Genomic DNA, 16,726 nt, shown 5'->3' with positions numbered 1-16,726 from the left:
TTGTTGTGTGTCACTTTCAAACACAAAGCATTCCAAATTCATCAGCTGTCAAGAGTTTTGCAACGTAATGCAGACAGGAGTGCAAGGCCTACCTGGTAAATAGGTTTGTATATGGATTCCTGGTGTGACACAGTTGACAGACCACTTTGTGCTCCAAACATCGTGCGGCAGAACGCTCCACAGGTGTATTTTGCAATCCAAATCTTTTTTTCTCTTTTTTCTTCCTGACTCCTCACCGGCATGTGTTCTCCAGACTGACACGTTAAAGCATACGTTTGCTCAGAATCCTCTTACAGTATGACCGGATTTGATCATCCGCACTGCAAAGGGCGAGCACATTAAAGCCTGAACAATGCCGTCCGTTGCCTCGTCCTCCACCTCCTGCTGACAAGGGTTCAGTCAGCTGTGCTCGCCCAGGTTGGCTTGGCTGTATGATCAAATGGAACAGAGCCACCGAGCGCTCACTTAGCCTAACATGGCTGACCCTTCCGTGCACCGTAGCCCTCAGCTAAAGTGTGGATGAAGTCGTTGTTAGCCTTCGCGCTGCGCTCACCCGCTGTCGGCACGCTGTTAGCTCTCTGTTACTCAGAGGTGCCCTAAGTGCCTGTGACAGTTCTAATGAATAGACATGGCCTCGCTTTGCAATGTGGGTGTTTTTCTGTTGTTTTTTTGTCTTCACCCAACTCAGCTTTTAAAAGCTTTATCAAGACGTCTTTAAGATTGAGACAGCGAGCTGCGTTATCACACAGCTGGTTGCTGCAAAAAGGTCCTTTCTGCCTGGACGTCGACAAGACGCAAGCCACGAGGGTGAAGGTCCAACACTTTCTTGACAATTTTGCATTTACGTTGGGTTAGGGTTAGGGTTATTGTACAATAACACAGGTTAGGGTTACCTTCTGCATTGTGTGAAGGTTGAGATACAAAGACTTGCTGCATACAAAAGGCTGATTCTATACTGTTAAAGCACTTAGTACTTATAAAGCTGGTAGGCTGGTTACTGAATAAAATGTACAAGGCCAGCATGAGGGAACATCAGAAGAAAAAATGTGGGCACGAGATGTGCTGCGGAATGGAAACGCTCCTCCATCCACTGTCATTTTGTAGCTAAAATAAGAGAAAGACAGGATGGGAAATAAAAGCCTGTAATAAACAGAGAAAATACCCACACAATAACCCGTCTCTTAGCATTGATGGGGGCCTCATTAGCAATAATCAATCTGAATTCACCTTGTCTCCTTGAGCCCTCGATACAGAAAAGGAAAAAGCAGTCAGGAGTGGATGCATTTATCTCAATGCTGAACCAAGGCATTCTGGGATGATGCCCGATGGACATTAAACCCAGTGAAGTGTGCAATCAAGCTCCCTCGGTTTAGATGACTGAATTATCATTATCTGTATTGTTGTGCCTCCCGGAGGCCGACCCACTGTTAGCGGGGGCCTGGCATGGGCACGGTGCCCTCGTGCCAACTTAGTCAGCCATCTAATGTGGCCAGAGCAGCTCTGGCGCCTGGCAAACACTTAACATCACTCTACTCCCCGCTTATGCCCCGAGCCCTTATGAATTACTGTACAATTCACGTGTTTCATTTGCAAATGAGATCAAGCTCAATTACCGCTACACTGTACTGCTGCAGAGTGGTTATAACATGGACACCTGTGTGACTAATTTATGAATTCTGAAAACCTAAACGAGTTAAAGGAGACATATCGTGCTCATTTTCAGAATCATATTTCTATTTTTGAGTTTCTACTAGAAAATGTCTACATGCGTCAATGTTATAAAAACCACTTTATTTTTCTCATCCTGTCTGTCTGAAACGCTCCGTTTTAGCGCCTGTGTCTTTAAGACCCCCTCCTGAAAAAGCCCAGTCCTGCTCTGATTGGTCACCGTTTTCCGGTCTTTCGTTGTCTTCACAGCATCACTGCAGCCGGTGACTCAATCTGTGTGCCACTTACACAGAGTTTAGCGTCGCTTCTACCGGTGACTGTATCGTTGTGACATCACAACCTTAAGGAAGTCATGCAGGCTCGTTTAAAGGCACAGTTTCTGAATACAGGCTGTGTGCGTTTCTCTGTGAAATGGGCATTTTGATACTTTCACAGTATGACAGCACCTACAGACCTACGACATGACTTTTAAAAAGACATTGAAAAATCACTTTTCCTCACTGCTATTAGGATGTAGGAACAGCACATCTGACATGAAAGCATATCAACTGACAGAGGCTTCAAGTGTACGACTCAGATCTGATGGGACATTGCTGTCTCGTGTTTTTTTCATGATCACTCTACAATCACGGAGTTGACATTTTTGCCAGCAATGCATGATTAAAGAGCTTGAAAACATGTTTTCTCATTCAGCTTTATGTCACCGATCAGAATTTAGCAATATTTAAATGAAAATCTGATGACACTTTAGGGGCTGTTAACTAGTTTTTTTCAGGCCATTGTCAATGAAATCCGATCAAACACATCCACACAGTCCTCATAGCAGATTACGTTTTAAAAACTACTCAATATGAGTATTTTGTGGCCTCTACTCGGCCCTCAACATGGCGGCTCACAGCTAACGGTCCTAACAGTGCAAACAGTGCAAACAACGGTAACAGTGCTGACAGAGCTAAAAGTATGAGGGCGGTGCAGAGCGGTGCAGAGCGGTGCAGAGCGGTGCAGGGCGGTGCAGAGCGGCGGCCATTAGCTAGCCAGTGGGGCACACTCACACGGAGTCACATGCACTGAAACGCATGCACTGCCAGCCCTGCTATGTCAACAAAGCACAGAGAATATCAGATTACAACACACACAGAGGAAGATCGACTTAATGCACTGCTCAGGTAGACTTTACTCCACTATATCTTCACATAGCAAATAGTTGTTTGCAGCTATATTAATGCTCTGAATTTCAAATGTAGCTCCTTTATAGTGTTACTAATTTAGTCATGCATATTTAAAGTACAAACAAGAAAAAAACAGGGTTCAGAACCACATGTTTGGGGGCTTTATAACCTTGTAGTTTACTTTTCTTAAAGACACCATGATTCTAAGCCATTATGTCCACTAATAAATTGCACTGTGAACTACAAGTTCGGTAAAATCAATATACATTGAGAGGAAACCGGTGACCTCTTGCAGCTTCTTGAGCTGCAGCTGTTTTATGAGCCCTGTCCTTGTCCATGTGTTTAAGCTTGTGCTGTCCAGTTTGGAGGAGTCTGCTCTGTGTCTTAAGTTGAGGCCAGGGCAGAGCTAGGCACCCAATCACCCACATAATGGCTTCCCCAGCTGGAAGAGGAGGTCAGAGCGAGGCCAAGCCTTCCTCTCACCCCGCTTCTCTGTAACAATAGAGACGTTCTGCCAGGCTTCGTTCACTTTGTTCTCCCTCGCTGCTGAAAGCCTGTTTCAACATCTCTGCTGTTACCGCCACTCAAACTGTGGAAAGTATGTCCTCTCCTCGAGGGGGTCGAGATAGTTGGCGGGCTGGGAGTGATGTGTAACCTTCGACTAGTGTACCTCTGTGCATTCAGCATCAACACCTGCGCTGCAAATGTTCAATGACGCCTTACCGGGAAAAGAATTACATTAAAAATACATTAGCCGCGAGATTTCTTTTGTTACAGGGCAGCAAATGGATCTTTCTTCAAAAACAGCAGCTTAGCTCCTAGCCAAGGCCTTTCAGAAACATTTATTGAAGGACAAGTCATCTGGAGACTTGTTGAACTAAGCTGCAGATGAAGCTGCAGGTCAGGACCGAACTTTGAACTGAAACGAGCCCTGAGAGCCCGACCGGTTAGTGTGTGTGTGTGTGTGTGTGTGTGTGTGTGGGTGAGGGCTTACCGATTCATACACTCAGGTGGAAGTGGTTGTGATGACAGCTTAACGGGCGAGTGGGGTCGGCCCCCGAGAGTTAAGCCTATTGGCTAATTAACACGCTCTTGGCTCTGGCACTGTTTGCCTTCCTCTACGGGATTGGCAGCTTGAGCTGTGATTGTGTGCAGGTATGGGCTTTGTCTTTCCGTCCGTGTGGATTAGCATTTGGGACACTGGTGCGTAAAAGAACTGTCCCAGCTCGCCATATTAGACGTAACAAGGCAGGGCAGAGCTGTGCGTGTAGAAAGGCTTTATTTGCTTCAAACTTTGTTTTAAAATATTGATATTTAATCTACTTTTCGCGTATCCCGGTTTGGCGGTCAGTGCCGTTCTCCTCGGCTCGGCCAACAGGCCGACTCCCCCTGGACTTCTTGTGGCTGGTTTCAATCTCCTCCTCTGTAATTGATAGGGATCTCTTTACTAATGATCAGCCACAGCCTGTGGGTCTTGACTACAAATACAGTCAGCGGGACATGCCTGGTAGTTTGGCTGCAGGCCAGCCAGCATATGGTACGAGCGCATGCGATGCGGTTTGCCGGAACAGTTTTGAATGTCGTCCAAAAGAATCCGATTAAACAGTGATTTTATCAAGCCCTCCTTCTTTTTCCTTTTTTTACGAGGATTTCAGTTAAATGCCAAATTGTTCACCTGATAATTGAGCATCTGGCTCAGGCCGACGTGATATGACTGTAATAAAAAAGAAAACAAGCCGGGCCTGTGTCAAAGCCAAAAGAGATCATGTTTGAAGGCAGTGGAGCGTGTTTGACACGGCCGCTTCATAGAACCGTTGGTCTCCGCTGAACCGTCACACACATGGCTTTGATCACAACGCTGCATCTCCAATGAAGTTGTTCTATGATTTTATTTTATTTTTTCAAAACACACGAGACAACCATCTGTCAAAATCGGTTGAAAACATTCACTTTGTTTCCAACATAATTTGATTTTTGGGGACTTCTTTTTTTGTAATTTTCTTGAAAAATGAAGGGTCATTATTTCTTAGTAATTTATCTGTTTGATATTAAACATTAAAAAGACTGAGCTTCAGTTCCGTCAGTTTCAGAAATCTGTTTCAGTGGATGCCGGCCAGTCTGTATAAGCGGCGGCGTTGGTTTTTCACTTTAGGTTTCTCTTCGTGCCAAGATACTTTGTGACACTCAGTATCTGTACCAGGACGTTGTCTTAACCGCAAAGGGACAGTCTTAGAAAACGTCGTAAATATACGATTTCTTCTCTGAACCCCGACACTAGCAGCAGCTCTTTGTAGCAGGAAGCTTCATCGATGCGGCTGCCGATCATTTGAAGTGTGAAATCGGGTCAATTGCAAAAAGGAAACTCCAACTGCTCCAACTGAAAGCTGACTGTGACACTCAAAGTTGTCTGTGGTGTTTCTGACTGTTCCTTGTGCAACACCATCTCATGGACACGGCAGCTCCAGCAGGTCATTCGACCTGCATGGTGATAGCGAGGTCGTGATTCGGGCGGCCATGTTGGATCCACTTTCTACTTCTCCTCTCTGGTCAGCTGAGCGGTTGTCGGCTTGGCCCAGACTCGCCACCTGGCCCCCCCTTTGCTGATATTTGGCTCCCTGAACCCCCCCCCCCCCCCCATCTCTCATCTGTGACCTAAACCACAGGGTCCGCCCACATCAGCTCCCCCCAAGGGCCCGACCCAAAACAACGCTTCTATTGTGTCTGAACCACACATCGCACTGTGTGTGTGTGTGTGTGTGTGTGTGTGTGTGTGTGCTAGGGTAGGGTTTCATATATCATGCCTAAAGTGGAACCAGAAGCTTGGGTCTTGAACTGGTGTTTTGAAAGCGTGCGTTTGACAAAGAAGCAATTTTGCACCCTGGACGTGAGTCTATTCGAGTCCCAGTTGGTTGATTTGACCTAAAAGTTGACTTTTAAATGTTTTAAAGTCTAAAACATCAATATCTTGACAGCTGACGAGCGATTTAAATGTGTCCAAGTTGATTGATTTAGCTTCTTTTTTTTCTCAGTATCACATATTCCAATCGAGTTTTGTTCCATTCAATCTAAATACAAGGACTTCACAAAACCCACAGCACTTTGCTCTTAGGGAAAAAAGCCATTTCTATTCATAAACAGACCATTTATGTTTTTTGTTGTGTTTTTTTTCAAAGAAAAAGAAGAAAAAAAATTTAACCCTGAAAATGTGAGAGGATAAATGAAATATGAAAGCACTGCCTTTAACCAGTGAATAGATGTTTTACTTTACATTTTAAATTAATTAAATCCAAAATGACCTTGTTGCTGCTGCGGTGCGTCATACGCCCGAGCTGATACCGTGTTTAAAGCTCATCATTCATTCTTACTTGATAGTTTTCTGCTTTCTCACACAAAGACTTGACAGAATTAGGCAAACGTGGGAAAATAGGGTTCCTGTTGAAAGAATACTCAAGGTAGAAGTATTAATTTAATTTCTAACACAGTGCTTTCCCTCTGTGGACAGACGTGGCTTCCTAACATCCAGACTGTTAGACTGCAGTAGCTGTTGACGTCGCTGTAACGCGGGACAGACCGGAGCTCTCTGGCTGCAAAGCAGGATCAGCAGCCGAGCTTTTCTAGTATTAATCTCACACCTTCAGTAGAAACTATCTAATTAAGGGCTGCAGGATTCCAAGCGGGCGGCTATGGCAGCGCGGCCACCTTATATCACAGAATGTTCCCTACACTGCTGGGAGGGACTACTTTGTGAGTATTTTTAGCATGGGTGGCCCGAGTGGCAATCAAAGCCGGATCCAGGCAACGTTGGGGTCTGACTCTCTAAACTGCAGGTGAGGTAAAATAGCAATTGTTTTTTGTGAGTGTTAAAGGTCAGAGCAAGAGTTTATGTTGTGTGCAGTGTAAATGTATACCCATAACTTATATTAGGTGATCTTCAGGAGACTTCTGAATTTTTGTCAGAACAGGAAAAACAAATGCAGAAGAATTTTCTCGGAGTCAACTTTCTTTTCACAACAAATGATTGAGTTGAGGTAATATTGGATTGCTTGTATTGTCTTTGACCGTACAGTCACTGTTTTAGGTCATTTTTGGAAGAACAATGCATTTTTCCCAGTTTGAATATGTTGGAGTTTGGACAAAACAAGCAATTTAAATATGAAGTTTTTGGCTTTGCAAAATTGTGATGACATTAATCAACAAACCGACCAACCGATAAAACCAGGAACATAATCGGCAGATTAACTGATAATGACAAATACATAAAAACAGTTCACAAAAATATCAGCTCTCACTTTTAATACAAATTCTTAATTCACAGGAATGAGTTATTTGCGTCTATTCTAACAGAAACCTTGTCTCTGTCACGGGAGTTCACAGGTAGGACCCAAACGCAAGACCACAGGAGACAGAAGTCAATGGAAACAGGTTTTATTTAGCCCGACTAAGACAGGAAGGTGTGAGTCCCGTGGCTCGACACCGGAGGGCTGGCAGCTCGACGGCGTGAAGTCCGTGTAACACAAGGAGGGCAGAGCGGCGGAGTGTAATCCGTAGAACACAAGGAGGGCAGAGGATGCCTCAGAGGTGTCTGGAGGCAGAGGACAAACAGAGCACATGGCACACAATAACAAACAGGGGAATGACAGGACACATGAGGAGAGGAGATCAGGGGAAACACACAACGGGTCAGACAGGGATCCTGGATCCTGACAGTCTCTTTTTAAATTGATTTGTAAATTAAAGTGTATTCTTGCTGCACTCATCATAAATCAACCTGGATTAGAGCATCAGTTTACCGTCGAAATCGTGGTTGCAGTGCATGCAAAGCTTACATGTGGCTCCTACAGCTGGCCAAAAGTAAAAGAGTGTGTGTGTGTGTGTGTGTGTGTGTGTGTGTGTGTGTGTGTGTGTGTAGGTGTGTGTGTGTGTGTGTGTGTGTGTGTGAGAGAGGGGGGTTGATGTTGGAGAAGAGGGTTACACAGGGCTACTATCCCTCAGGAACCCTCCCCTCCATCCAGCATCGAGGGCCGGCTGCTTTCTCAGCCCATGTTCTGCGATAAGAGAGTCTGGGTGTCATCTGACAGATGAAAATAGTGTGTGTGAAACGGACACCGCGCTAACACGCAGCCAGGCTAACCACTCTGCAGTTTAATGGTTTTACGACACTGAGCGAGCAGTGATAGCCCATTGAAAGTGTGTGTGTGTGTGTATGTGTGTTATAACATGTGCAATTGAACGTCTCAGCAGCGTACTGGCATTCTTTAATCAGTGTGTGGCATGTATGTTCGAGTGCTTCAGAGCGTTCTCCTATCAGTGTGTGTGCGTTTGTCTGTGTGTATCTTTTTCCTCCTCTTGGCTGGCCTGTCTCCTCATGTTTGGACATATGTTGAGTTTTATTTCACTGAGACATCAATCCTGCTGGCCAGCTGTTAGGACAGCTGCTCTCTCTGTGCCTCTTCTCGCTGTATTCAGTCAGTCGCTCGGTATCTTTCTTCCTGTCTGCCTCTCTTCTCTTCCTTTCTTTTCTTTTCTTAATATCGCTGTCTCTCTTCCTTTGTTTCTGTGTTTTTCATCTTTCTTTATTTCCAGCTGCTCTCTGTCCTGTTCTTGCTCTCTTTCTCTCTCGTCTTTCCTCTCTGATGCTGTGGGGTCCGCAGCTGAAGTCACACCACTGACATAAATTTGGAAGTGCAAAGTGTAGCTGTCAGCTTCCATTTACACACGCTCGGTAGCGAAGTTAAGACGCAAAATGTTTTTTTTCCAGCCGCGGGTGTGTTACGCAAACATCGAGCACCCACTAACACATTGGTCTTTGTTATTGTTAACATTCACTAATTTTTCAGATGAATGTTTTTTCTCTCTCTTTACTTTGGCGCTTCCACTGCAGACTTACGGGTTCCTGAGCTTTGGCAACTGTACCCTGTGTGAGAGACGCCATGTTTCCATTCCAATGCCAAGTGAATTAAAACAGAACTTTTGAAATGTCATCAAATATAAAATGTGAATGAAATATACGTCTACAAAGCAAACAAACTGGCTTCTCGAATGTAGCGCCACTGCATGTCAGGAAAGTCTCTCAAGAATCGTTTCTGTTCTGTTGTGTATTTGAATTATGGTCAAATTTCACACTTTCACCTGGAATCAAAAACGCAAGAAAAATATACGTATCTATCTCATGACTATACAACCACAACGGAGGCGTGTCCTGTCTTGATAAAAGAAACAAGGTATGATATTTCACAGACGTGTGATGGCATTGTGTTGACATTTAGAGCCATCGTGGTACCAAAGACGTGGCCATAACGTAAATCTCATATTCTTACATTGCTAGACTCCTGTCTTTTTTTTTACATTGCTAAACATTGAGGATATCATTGAACTTAGAAATGGGATCGTACGCCCACTGACGCTCAACTCAGAAGATTTTATTGAAAAGTCCATTCCATGAGAAACGTCTAAACACATGGAAACAGAGGGAGAAAAGGGAAAGAGAGAGAGACTCAGTCTGAGTGGAGGCCTGTGGCACACTGTTGTTCTTGGCAGTGGCAGTTTTGGGAGCGTTGATGCTTGCCTCACACACACACACACACACACACACACACACACACAGTGTGTGCATGTGGCTCGTGTAAAACACCCAAAACACTGTCTCTTGGCAGGTTGGCGTGGGGACAGGTGATAAAAGTGTGTTTACCCTAAACGCTCGCCGGCTCGCTGGCTGCCTCTGCGCTGATTTACTACAACTCTCTCTTTATCCACTTCTCATCTCCTTCACCCTCCTTCTGTCTCTCCTTCACTTTGTTTTATTGCTCTACCATCCCTTCTCTCCGTCTCTCCTCCCTGTCTTGGTGTTGAAACCGTGTGGTTTACAACCAATTATAAACTCTGATCTCAGGGCCAAGGGTTAGACAAAGTTTCACGTTCTAATAGAAGAGTTTAAGATAATAGAAATAAAACACCTTTTATCATCAGGACACATCCACATAGTATTTATATATTTGTAAATCTTCTCCTTGCTTTTTTAGCTCTCCTCTTTCCTTTTTTAATTTTATTTCCCTACTTTCTCACATTCCTAATCTCCCATCCTTCCGTTCAAACTCACACAACTCTCTGTACTCTGTGTAGAAAATGAAACGAGCATCTTCATCATCTTGCTCCTCACCTTCCCCCTTGCTGACGCTTTCTGTCCTTCACTTCCCTCCTCTCTCATGTCTCCCCCTCTCTTTTCCTTTTCATACCTTTCCTTCTCTCCTCGCCCCATTCATCCTCCCTCTCCCTCCTCTTCTTCAAAACCATCCATCTTCCGCATTTCTCCCCCACTTGATAAAGTCGGTGTTCGGACAGCGAGGAATTTTTATCCACGCTCCAATCTAAACAGCACTTGATCCCCGACTCGGTCGCGGGGACAGATAGAGAGCCATCTAGGGTAAAACATCTCCCTCTCATCCCTCTCTTCTTCCTCTCTTCCTCTTTTTCTCCACACTTACACCTCACCCCCTCCCATCGCCCACTGTCTCTGAGTCTGATCTGTTTATCGGTACGGGGGGTATAAATTGTGCATCTGAGTACACTCAGACTTGACTTATGCAGATGTATCTTGGAGTTACAGGTTGTATCTTCCTCCCTAAGTGCTCCCATAAATTGCGCTTCCGTAATTTTGTTTTATAAAAGGCTCGCTGAATGAGTGCACATCGGCGTCTTTCAGTCTTGTGATGGGGAAAAAAGGGAAAAAAAAGCCTCACATCCTGACCCCATCCTCCAGCTTTCCCCCTCCAACCGGCAGTAAATATCACCCCATTGAACCAAAGATACACAAACGCATATCCAGTGGAGTCACTTGTCCGACAAAACTTTGAAAGATTGGCTGGATTCCATTGTCCTGAGGGTGGAGAAATTATCTTAATTACCTTATTTTGCAGCAATGTGGACCATCTGTCTGGAAATACCCGTTGTTGTTTTCTCCCCAAATAAGGGAAATCACCATGATTACTGTAGTTTTTCAGTTGTTTCTTTGTCTCGGAGCTCCCTACGCTGGCTTTGCCCCCCCCCCCCCCTGTTTACACTGATCCCATGTGATCTGGACGGCTGCATTAGCTTATTTACAACAATCATAATCCGACTGTAAACATGCAAGGCATGAATGGACTCAACGAGGAAGTCGTGCTCGGCCAGCGGACGCCATCTCTTGACCACACAATGGTCCCATACGCACAAACTACCACAATGGTCCCATACGCACAAACTACCACAATGGTCCCATACGCACAAACTACACATTAAGCCATTCACAATAGGCCATGTGCCCTTATGAATGCCTATAGCGCCTTTTGTCAGGATAAAGGCTCCAAAAATGGGCTATTGTCCGACTTAACCATTCTAAATCAGGCAAGCCCTCAGGCGCATGTTTTCCACACAGCGCCCAAGAATGTCTCCTTTGTGTGTGTGTGTGTGTGTGTGTGTTTGACGTCCTTGGTGACTGAGGCTTCGGCATTGGGCCCCTGCGTGACCGTGACACCATCTGTGGCGCGTCCGCTGGCACGAAAAAACTGAATATACACAAACACTAACCAGGGCGGTTGCAGGAGTGTGCGGACATTTCCAGTATGCACAAGGGAGCAGTTTCACATGCACACACACTCTCACTGGTATTGCACACCTGAAAGTGGCGGGAGAAGGATTAACTGTGCAAAGAGTACACAGTATTAGAAGCAAAAGTAGTCATTATACAGCAGAATGCCTCCTGTTATTGTTATCTTTTTATTACTCTAATACAGAATTGTAATGTTGTAGCTGGTTGACAAGCAGCTGGTTTCAACCACTTTATAAAAACAGATGGGTAGTGAAGTAATAATGTAATAATGTGTTGTTTATTAATAACTTTTTGTTCATGTAAAATCCTTATTTGCAAGCTAACTTGTCAAATAAATGGAGTGGAGTTAAAACTACAATATCCATGAATGTAACAAGAAATAGAAAAAATCCAGTTCGGTAGCAGCCCCTCAAACAGTAAATGTACTTAAGTTACATCCCCGATCTGATACCTGGCAGCATGCACCACTTTACTTTGTGCATTTCTGTCTTTCTGTTGTGGAAAAGTTACACCCAAACACTCATGCTTGCACATGTCTCTCTGTTCCTTTCTCTCTCTCTGCTCCTCTCTCTCTCCCTCTCTCTCTCCCTCTCTCTCTGCTATCCGCCTGACGCAGAATTGAAAAGTTCCCATTGTCTAAGTAAAGTTCACAGCAGGACTCCAATTGAACAAATGAGACCTTATGAATCTGGTACCACGTGTCTCTGATGTCTATTATCCTGAGGCTATGAGACACATTGTGAGAAGAAGACGAATCAGAACAATGCAGACATTCTCAACCGCTCAGCTGGATGGCTGCTGGATTTTTTAATTTTTTTATAATTTGAAATGGTTACTTGTCATGATTTTCTTTTTATTCTGAGTTAACAATTCATAGAAATGGGTTATCTCTCTTGTCCTTTCCCCTCTTTCTGGGATTTTTCTTTGGTTGTGAGCGACTCTGAATGTTCTCAGACAACAAAACAACAACATCAAAAGTGAAGGTGATTATTCTCTGTGTTTTTGTAGAACCAACTTGCATGGAAAGGCTCCTCTCAAAGGATTGGAAGGAGCGCGTTGACCGCCTGAAGGCAGACGAACTGCTGGGGGAGGTCAAAGGTAAGAGCATCCGCGTCAAGGCCAGCATTCCAAATGTGCAGCTACAACTAAATCGACATCCACTTTCACACGCGCAAACAATGAGAAGCCAAGGTTTACTAGATGCAGACAAACTGTCTGCTTCACTTTGGCCTTCTGGCAACAGGTGGCACATCAACACATGCTGTATGTTGGCTGTTTGAGGGAAGAGTAGGTGTGTAAGAAAAGGAAAGACGAAAGCATCTGACGCATCTTGTTAAAACACAGGCGAACGGTTAGGGTTAGGGTTAGGGTCTAAAGTAAGGGTCTTTCAAAGGCTCTTTATGAGACTAAGGGTTCCATTAAGAACCATTTTCATCCAAAGAAGAAGTGAGTTCTTGGAGGATCGTTGAAAGCATTGGTGTTAAAAGAGAACAACCCAACCACACATCCTCCCCAAAAACCATGATTGTTGTGGGTTTCACTGCACCACATCAGTCCTGGCCCCTTACGAGTCTTCAAAATTTGCTTCCACTCTTCATTCCTGATTGCATATCTTGATTACGAATTGGATCAAGTTGTCCTGTGATGCTCACTGGCTATAGGTGATCAGAATGAGGAAACAATATCTGCTTGATAGCCCTCTAACCAGGTTGATGACCGACCAGATTTATAACTTTTTTGAAGTGTCTTCAATGATGTGAGCCCACGATGTGAATATGGCAGAAAATGCGTTATGTTTGAGCATTGATACATTTAAGTAGAGAACGGCTCTCTGTCTCCTGCGCTACAGTGAATTATTTTTGTGTGCCGTAACATTAGTCGCTAACCGCTCGGCAGTCGAGCTCCTCTCAGTGAGAGAAACCGTTTGTGATCGCCTCCCGTTGAAATGGAAAGCGTTTCCTCGGTGGAAAGTGGAAAAAAGGGACGACAGAGAGGCTTCTGCAGCAGAACAGCACCGACTTTGACTTTCACTCTGAGACGGAGATCTGACTCTCTCTCTCTCTCTCTCTGTCACACACACATACATATGCAAGGAAACTACGCATACAGTATATTCTTAAACACATTTTGCAAAACATCACTTGTCATCTGTTACGTACAGTCAACATCTAACTGATCACTCAGTCTGCATTACAGAAATAAAAAAAAGACCAACTGTGAAGTTGAAAGTCCACTTGTTCTTCTTCTTCTTTTCATTTAAAAGTCAGACGTATAACTTCCACTTGTACAATGTTTTCTCTTTTTTGGGATGATCCAGGTCAAGTGCTAGATCTCGTCATAGACTCTTACAAAACAAACTCTCTCTTATTGGGTTATAATGTCAACTGAAAATGATCGGAGAACCTGTTCAAGGCCGTTCTGTATTTGACTTACAGTTTGTTGGCAGTGAGTTTATATCTTTCTGCTGCAGGTTTTTAAAGCTAAACCTCCGTCACTCAGCTTTTGGGTGTTTTGTGGTCTACAGTGTTGATCATCTGATACTGAATGTTTCATGAAAAAAACAAAACTGTTTGTTTTTATGAGTTCACAACTTCTGTAAAATATATCTCAGTCCTCATGACTTGCATCTTGAATCTTTCATTTGTCCACTTACAGAGAGGTCTTGTGATTTGTTCCCTTTCTGAAAATGTTCTCTCTTAAAATCCAGCCCAGCCGCCTGGAAAATGAGTCGGCATGACTCTTATTCAACAAATATGTTGAATGTCGATGTTTTTTTGACGTCGTGTATCGTTACTGAAAGGTTATGTGACATAATAACGAGTATAACAAGCAAGAAAGTCCACTAAGGGTGGGCAGAGGTGAGCAGGTCAAACAAACACAGGACCTTCACCCGTTCGTGTTCGTGTGAAAGTAAGCGCTGAGTGTACACTTGTCACGCAACTTCGTTACACTTGTTACGTAACGTTACACTTGTCACGTAACGTCGTTACACTTGTTACGTAACGTCGTTACACTTGTTACGTAACGTTACACTTGTCGCGTAACGTCGTCACACTTGTTACGTAACATTACACTTGTCTCGTAACGTCGTCACACTTGTTACGTAACGTTACACTTGTCGCGTAACGTCGTCACACTTGTTACGTAACATTACACTTGTCTCGTAACGTCGTCACACTTGTTACGTAACGTTACACTTGTCGCGTAACGTCGTCACACTTGTTACGTAACGTTACACTTGTTACGTAATGTTACACTTTTCTCGTAACGTCGTTATACTTGTTACGTAACGTTACACTTGTCGCATAACGTCGTCACACTTGTTACGTAACGTTACACTTGTCGCGTAACGTCGTCACACTTGTTACGTAACATTACACTTGTCTCGTAACGTCGTCACACTTGTTACGTAATGTTACACTTGTCTCGTAACGTCGTTACACTTGTCGCGTGACGTCGTTACACTTGTTACGTAACATTACACTTGTCGCGTAACGTCGTTACACTTGTCGCGTAACGTCGTTACACTTGTCACGTAACGTTACACTTGTCACGTGGCGTCGTTACACTTGTTACGTAATGTTACACTTGTCGCGTAACGTCGTTACACTTGTCACGTAACGTTACACGAGAAAGTCAGCTAAGGCCGGTTGTTATTCTTTTATGCTAGTTACATTTTTCGGTTGTGACATTATGTTGGTGCATTATTATTTTAACACTAACTATCATGTTTTTTGGTACTGAATGTATTCGTGAATTTTTCATTGACAGCGTATTTATATATATTCTACCGCCAAAACATCCAATCTTGCGATTTACATTCACCTGTAGTGACTACAACATTATTAAACGTTGGTAAGGAATGTTTAGGCACTGGCAGCACTTACTTGTCTGCATGCATGCACGTGCATGCACATTCCCGTGCACGTGCACAAGATAAATACAGGAATTCACGAAACAGGGAACGGAGAATATTAATATCTGTCATTATCTGACGTTTCTAAGATCTTTTTTATTTTTATTGTGGTATATCGTAGCTTCACAGATCTTTTATTAGATGCGTGTAATTCAGTATTTCTGACTTTCTCTTTTACTTGCGTGACAGAAAACCATGTAACGATGTCAGAGCTTCGATGGAGGCAACAATAACCAAGACAAACAGCACGCTTGTCCTCTTCATGAAGCTGGAATGTGCAGTACCGTACATCAATTTTCTTGTGAGTTAGTTGAAGAGACTAATACCACGCATAAATATAGCATGTACCAGTACATGCATGCACATAGAGGATCACACACAGATGTCTCTGTTCGTCCAGCTGCGTCCTGACCAAAGCAACGCTCTGATTGAATTCAAGCGTCTGAGTCTTTTATTTCCCGCCGGCTGACACGAAGCCCGGTCTGGATGACCTAAATTCACAAACACAACTGTTGCTCTGTGTCTCCTCACACAACAACCTGAACCTGTTTGTTCAGTCGCAGTCGTTTTTAGGGTAAAGAATTAAGATGATCTCTTTTTTTCTTTACTCGTGAGCACACACCATGCTTGTAATGTACAGCAAATATTATATTTTTTATCTGCACTTATCTCAGAAAAGGCTTGTATGTTACAATGTGCCTCACTGTTTCACACATACACATCTGGGAATGTGCCCAGAATGATTTCACTCTTCTACTGCAACCCACTGTGTGCTGAGCTGGAAAAAAATAATAGTGCATCAGTTTGTGTTTTGCAGATATTGTAAAAAGGATGCTGTTAAAAGAATTTCTGACTTTTGACTTTTGTTTGTTTAGCACTGGGACGTGTTGGGTAGGAGGGCCCATAGAGAGAGCGGGTCTGAGACATATAGATGTATATGTGAGTGGACGTGTTTAACATAGAGTGTGCAGATGCTTTGATCAATATTCCATCAGCTGTTATCGTCTCACCCCTTGGTGAGACTTTTCCACAAAAGACAAGCGTGCAAAGTTCTACCACATTTTTTAATTTCTTGCTTTTAATTTTTTTTCCAAAAGCTCATTAGAACAGATGGGGAGAAAGTGTCTGATTATACTGTCAGGTGCAGGAGCTGGCACAGCTGGTAGCAATAAGCACACAGCAATGTAAGAGTCGCTTGCAGGCATCTTACTCATTGCAACTTTTTTATTTTCATAGACGCTACTGACTGTCTGGAGAAGTGAGCTGTGTACAGTAAAAGTGAATGTGTGCAGATCAGATGTGATATCTTGCTACGCAGCTAGCCCTGGGCAGATCACGACACTTGTTTTGAGAAAAAAAGGAAGTGGCCGGTTTTGTCTCGGGGACTGT

General features: G+C 43.8%; 1 protein-coding gene across 4 annotated transcripts in view; it reads left to right on the top strand.

The window, feature by feature from the left end:
- Positions 1–16,726, top strand: part of LOC306778810 (transcription factor SOX-6-like) — a 107,115-nt gene that overhangs the window by 44,951 nt on the left and 45,438 nt on the right. For 3 of the 4 annotated variants that reach the window (XM_079270488.1, XM_079270487.1, XM_079270489.1), the window contains exon 5: positions 12,430–12,519. The exons of the other annotated variant lie outside the window; for it this stretch is intronic. In XM_079270488.1, the coding sequence (XP_079126614.1) occupies positions 12,430–12,519 (90 nt within the window). The remainder of the gene's footprint in view (positions 1–12,429; positions 12,520–16,726) is intronic. 4 annotated transcript variants of the gene reach the window in all.

Source organism: Melanostigma gelatinosum, assembly GCF_949748355.1.
Source record: "Melanostigma gelatinosum genome assembly, chromosome: 1".
NCBI lineage: Eukaryota > Metazoa > Chordata > Actinopteri > Perciformes > Zoarcidae > Melanostigma > Melanostigma gelatinosum.
The sequence above is the reverse complement of the archived record's forward strand: the minus strand, read 5'-3'. Positions and strand labels throughout refer to the sequence as shown.